At 35.3% G+C, this 4,202-nt stretch overlaps 1 protein-coding gene across 1 annotated transcript; it reads left to right on the top strand.

Moving 5' to 3' along the window:
* The first annotated feature begins 595 nt into the window (after positions 1–595).
* LOC130641523 (uncharacterized) lies at positions 596–3,232 on the top strand. The gene has a single exon (XM_057448391.1). The coding sequence runs from the start codon at positions 2,771–2,773 to the stop codon at positions 3,221–3,223; it is 453 nt and encodes a 150-aa protein (XP_057304374.1). The 5' UTR covers positions 596–2,770; the 3' UTR covers positions 3,224–3,232.
* Positions 3,233–4,202: the final 970 nt, after the last annotated feature.

Below are 4,202 nucleotides of genomic sequence, written 5' to 3'. Positions count from 1 at the left end.
AAGATATTTTCTCATGTGGACAATTTCCACTTTTGCTCTTTTCAACATAACATGATGATCAAATAGAAAAAATAAAACTACATAATAGGTAACAAAAATGTTCTTGTTATCTTGACGTGGTCATGTTTCCTCAAATAGTTATTTAATTTTAAATAACAATATCAAGTTTTTATAGAAGGTTTCAAACACCTATTGTGGATGATTATGCAAAAATGTAGATAAACCACACATCTTCAGTACTTTAATGAAAAAAACAAGACTTACAATAGAGTGTTATGTTAATTAAAAAGACCAGACATAATTCAGTACTTTAAATAAAAAAGAAGACTTTCAATAGAAAAATGACCAATTTATAAACTTTTCGAAAGAATTTTAAAAAACAAAATCCGTATGAATATTTATATAAAAATGTATCCATTCATTTTTTGTCTAATAGAAATAGGCTTTGTACCCCCTTTACTACTTCCATATCTTGATTGAGCGCTCCATCGATCTCACCACCATCGTGTTTGTCCTTCTTTGAGCCGCCAATCGACAGCAGGCACGCGTTGTTTCGTGAACATCAGAGTCCTCGTAACAAGATGATGATGGCCCGAAACGATCAGACAGCGCTCTTTTCTATCGTAATATCGTACCTTTTGCGTATATGCATCGTTCCAGATTTCCGTGAAACAGTGGACCCAGAAGTACCTGTTTATGTTGCAGATTCGAAAACCGAAAGTCGTGTTTACAACCTGAGTGAAAAAGAAGCTCAAGATTGTGGAACAGTCTCCACAGCGATAGTTTTAAAAAACTTTGAAAAATTTTAACGTTAGTTGATGGAGGTAGATTGGACGCCAGTACTGCATCTAGTGCAGTTTCAAACATTCGAAATATCATGAAAGCTATGACAACAGATAACTTGACAGACCTGTTGGACCGGAACATCATTAGAAATGAATTTCATGCCAATTACTGCGAAAAACAATCGTATGCACCACTGAGAGTGAAGAAGTATTTGTTCTTGTTAATGCACTTTTATGATTTCCTTATCAATGACGAAATTACACAGCCAACGACATTGTCCGGATGAAGGTATTTTGTCTTTTTTGTACGGAAGAGTAAAACAGTATAATATGTGGCTAAAATAAGGCTTGCCTATAAACTTCGAAATATTTAAAAGGATTTGAGTTATCATATTGTCGCAGTTTCTTTCGGTTATTATATTTTAAAACCATGTACTGCGTTTGTCTTTTCTACATATTTTTTTGTTTTAATACCAGGTTCGAATTTCAAATTAGTGAAAATCTTACAATCCGGCGGACAAAGAGCATGAGGCGCTTAGATGTGAAGAAAAAATGGAAGTGCTTCTGACTCCGGAACAAAAAAGTCGTCGAAAAATGCTCGCAATGCCATTAAATTATTTGGTGAATATGGATCCGCAACATGTCCACAGTTGAGTCAGACAGATTATTGCTGCATGCGTGAGTATCTGCTCATGCAGATATGTTTACAGAACACACAAAGATCTGGCGCTTGTTCTAATTTGACTCTGCAAGAGTTTAACAATGGCTGCTGGGAAGGAGCTAAATTTTATCTTCAGCGCCATATTTACGATTACGTGAAAATTTTTGTGGATAATTAATGCTTCTTGGCAAAAATCTGAAGTTTACGGCGGCGACAAGCCTGCTCGGAACTTGACATGCACAATATTTAGAAAATATCAGCTTCAACAGCGGTCCTAGAGCATCACACTCAGGGGTCGAAAGACGTGGCTGATTTACTCCTGCATTCAGAGAAAACACAAAAAAAATTTACGATGTTCGTCGGAGAAAGTTAAGCACAGCAAGAGGGACGAAATGTGTCGGAAATTTATTAAGATACAAAGCTGTTCATCCGGAATCCAAAGACGGAAATGGTCCGCTGATGAAATTAAAGAAGTTGAACAAGTTTTTAACGCGGAAATTAAGAAAGTGTTTGTGTCTTTGAAACTAGTCGTGGAAAAAGAAAGTTATGTTAATTTGTTGTGTGGAATTCCAAATCGTAAAATATATGATAAAGTTCGATCATTCAATCAAACTTTGGGAGAGATACCAAAAGAAACCTTGGCGGAAAAAATGACGATGATTTCATTCCGCCCTCTTCTAACGCTACGACGAACAACGAAAAGCTGTTTTTAAAAGATAATGCGAGGGTATTAAAAGTGTTTTGCAAAAACATAATTGCCGTTGGTCCAATCAATCGCGTACGCATAAAAGAAACCCTGGAGAAAAGCGAAGATGGCCGGAAACTGCTTGTTACTTTTAATATTTTAATATGGTTACTTTTAATATGTCAAGTATGAAAGAATGTTTAGAAGCCGAAAATAATTTTGGTTTTTATATTTCATTTGTGTGATTGTAGCTGATGTTTTTTTGGCCGAACTTGTGTCCTACTAAGCATAAATGTTAATTAAGGCATTGACTTTATATAGCTTAAGCGCTTGAACATTTTCCACCTATAAATTTTACGGATGTTAACCTCGTTCATCCTTGATGTTCTGTGATTTCCGAAGCTTTTCAACAATAACCACGCCAATTTAATTATGTGTATTCGATGCAAAGATTAGAACATGCACGTTCGTCTCTTGGTTTTAGTTAATTTTCATTCCACATTTAGCCGTCGAAACTGACAGTGCTTCATATTCTACACCGGTGAGTATTTTAATGTTACACTTTACTCTTCAATATTTAATTACTTAAAAGGATTATTTTTATCTTTCCATTATCCTCATGTTTTCCTTAATTTAGAAATGTCTAACAAAAAAACTACAAAAACAGCTGTCAATTTCTTAGACCAATTCGCTAAGGATTTTATACGTGGTTATGGTCCTGCAACCAAAGAAGAAACAGGTTCGGATGATGATTTTCGCAAAAAGTTAAAGTCATTCACATGCGAATGGCTGAACCGACCTAACGTAGCCTTGTCAGAGTTATCCGAGACAATTGAGGAAAACTTGCCGTTGCTTGGCGATAAGAAGCTCAACAACATGGTAAAAGACCGAATATCTAAAGTAAAGGAATCGTTACAACCCTTTAATAGAAAATCTGAACAAGAAAAACCCTCAAAGTCGAACTTGAAAACCGCCTTTCGACCAGGCCAATTTTTTTTATATCAACTCAGTGGAGTGGCGTACCATTTAATCTTTATATTACACGGGGTGCCCCCACTATCATGTCAGAAGCTGGAAAATTGCGCTATATAGTAAGGACGAGTGGTCAGTCATGTTAGGTCATAAGCACCCCTACATTGCCTGTTAGGAAAAGTTATATAAAATACTAAAACATACAGGAAAATAAGCTAAAATTACAATCGGCTTTGATTTTTTGTTCCAGAATGTCCAATGACATTTCAATTGATACATAGAGGAAGAGCATTTAACAACAACAAAGACAATACAATATTTAGTATTTTTTACTTTTACGCGCAGTCAACCTGTTGTTGCTTTTTACTTTCAAATACACATTGTATTGTTGCACCAAAAACCTGATATTGCAAAATATTTATTGAAATATGTCTTTTATTGGACTAACCTGTACAACTAGAAAATTGTTTTTGTATTAAGGCCTTGTTGGTCTAATGGAATGACACTCGTACAAATGAGAGACCTGGGTTTGATCCCTGGACAGGGAAAATACTTATTTTTACATATAAAATGCCATTTATATTTTAACTTTATAAGTGTTAGAGACTTGATAGTTCCTGGGGCAAAGCCCAGAGGTAGACCGAGAAAGACTTGGCAGGAGGTTATAAGGACAGACTTGACACAGAGGAAGTTGAGTTTAAATGTAACACAGTCTAGATCAGATTGGAAGAGGGTCATTAATATACCCTGTCCAACCCATGCTAGCATGGAAAACGGACGTTAAGCCGAGAATGATGATAATGATGATTAAAAAATAGCTTATAATTCAAACAAGGATTGTTTTCAGACTGTTGTTTTTCCAAAATGGATAAGTAGACAACAAATTGAATAAAGCTCAAATAGTCAATCTCACATAAACCCAAACTAAATAGTTTACAACTTCTAAATGACTACTAGCTATAAATAAGAAACGCTACGCAAACAATATACAATAGTTCCTTGAAATGTGAAGCTACGAACAATTTAGCTATACTAACTATACTTCTGCCGCTGTTACTGTTTGAGCACAATGAAGCATTAATGACTGCACATGGGTGTC

This window comes from Hydractinia symbiolongicarpus, chromosome 1 (genome assembly GCF_029227915.1).
Source record: "Hydractinia symbiolongicarpus strain clone_291-10 chromosome 1, HSymV2.1, whole genome shotgun sequence".
In the NCBI taxonomy this organism is placed as follows: domain Eukaryota; kingdom Metazoa; phylum Cnidaria; class Hydrozoa; order Anthoathecata; family Hydractiniidae; genus Hydractinia; species Hydractinia symbiolongicarpus.
Note: the sequence above shows the minus strand (reverse complement) of the source record. Positions and strands in the feature narration are given on the sequence as shown.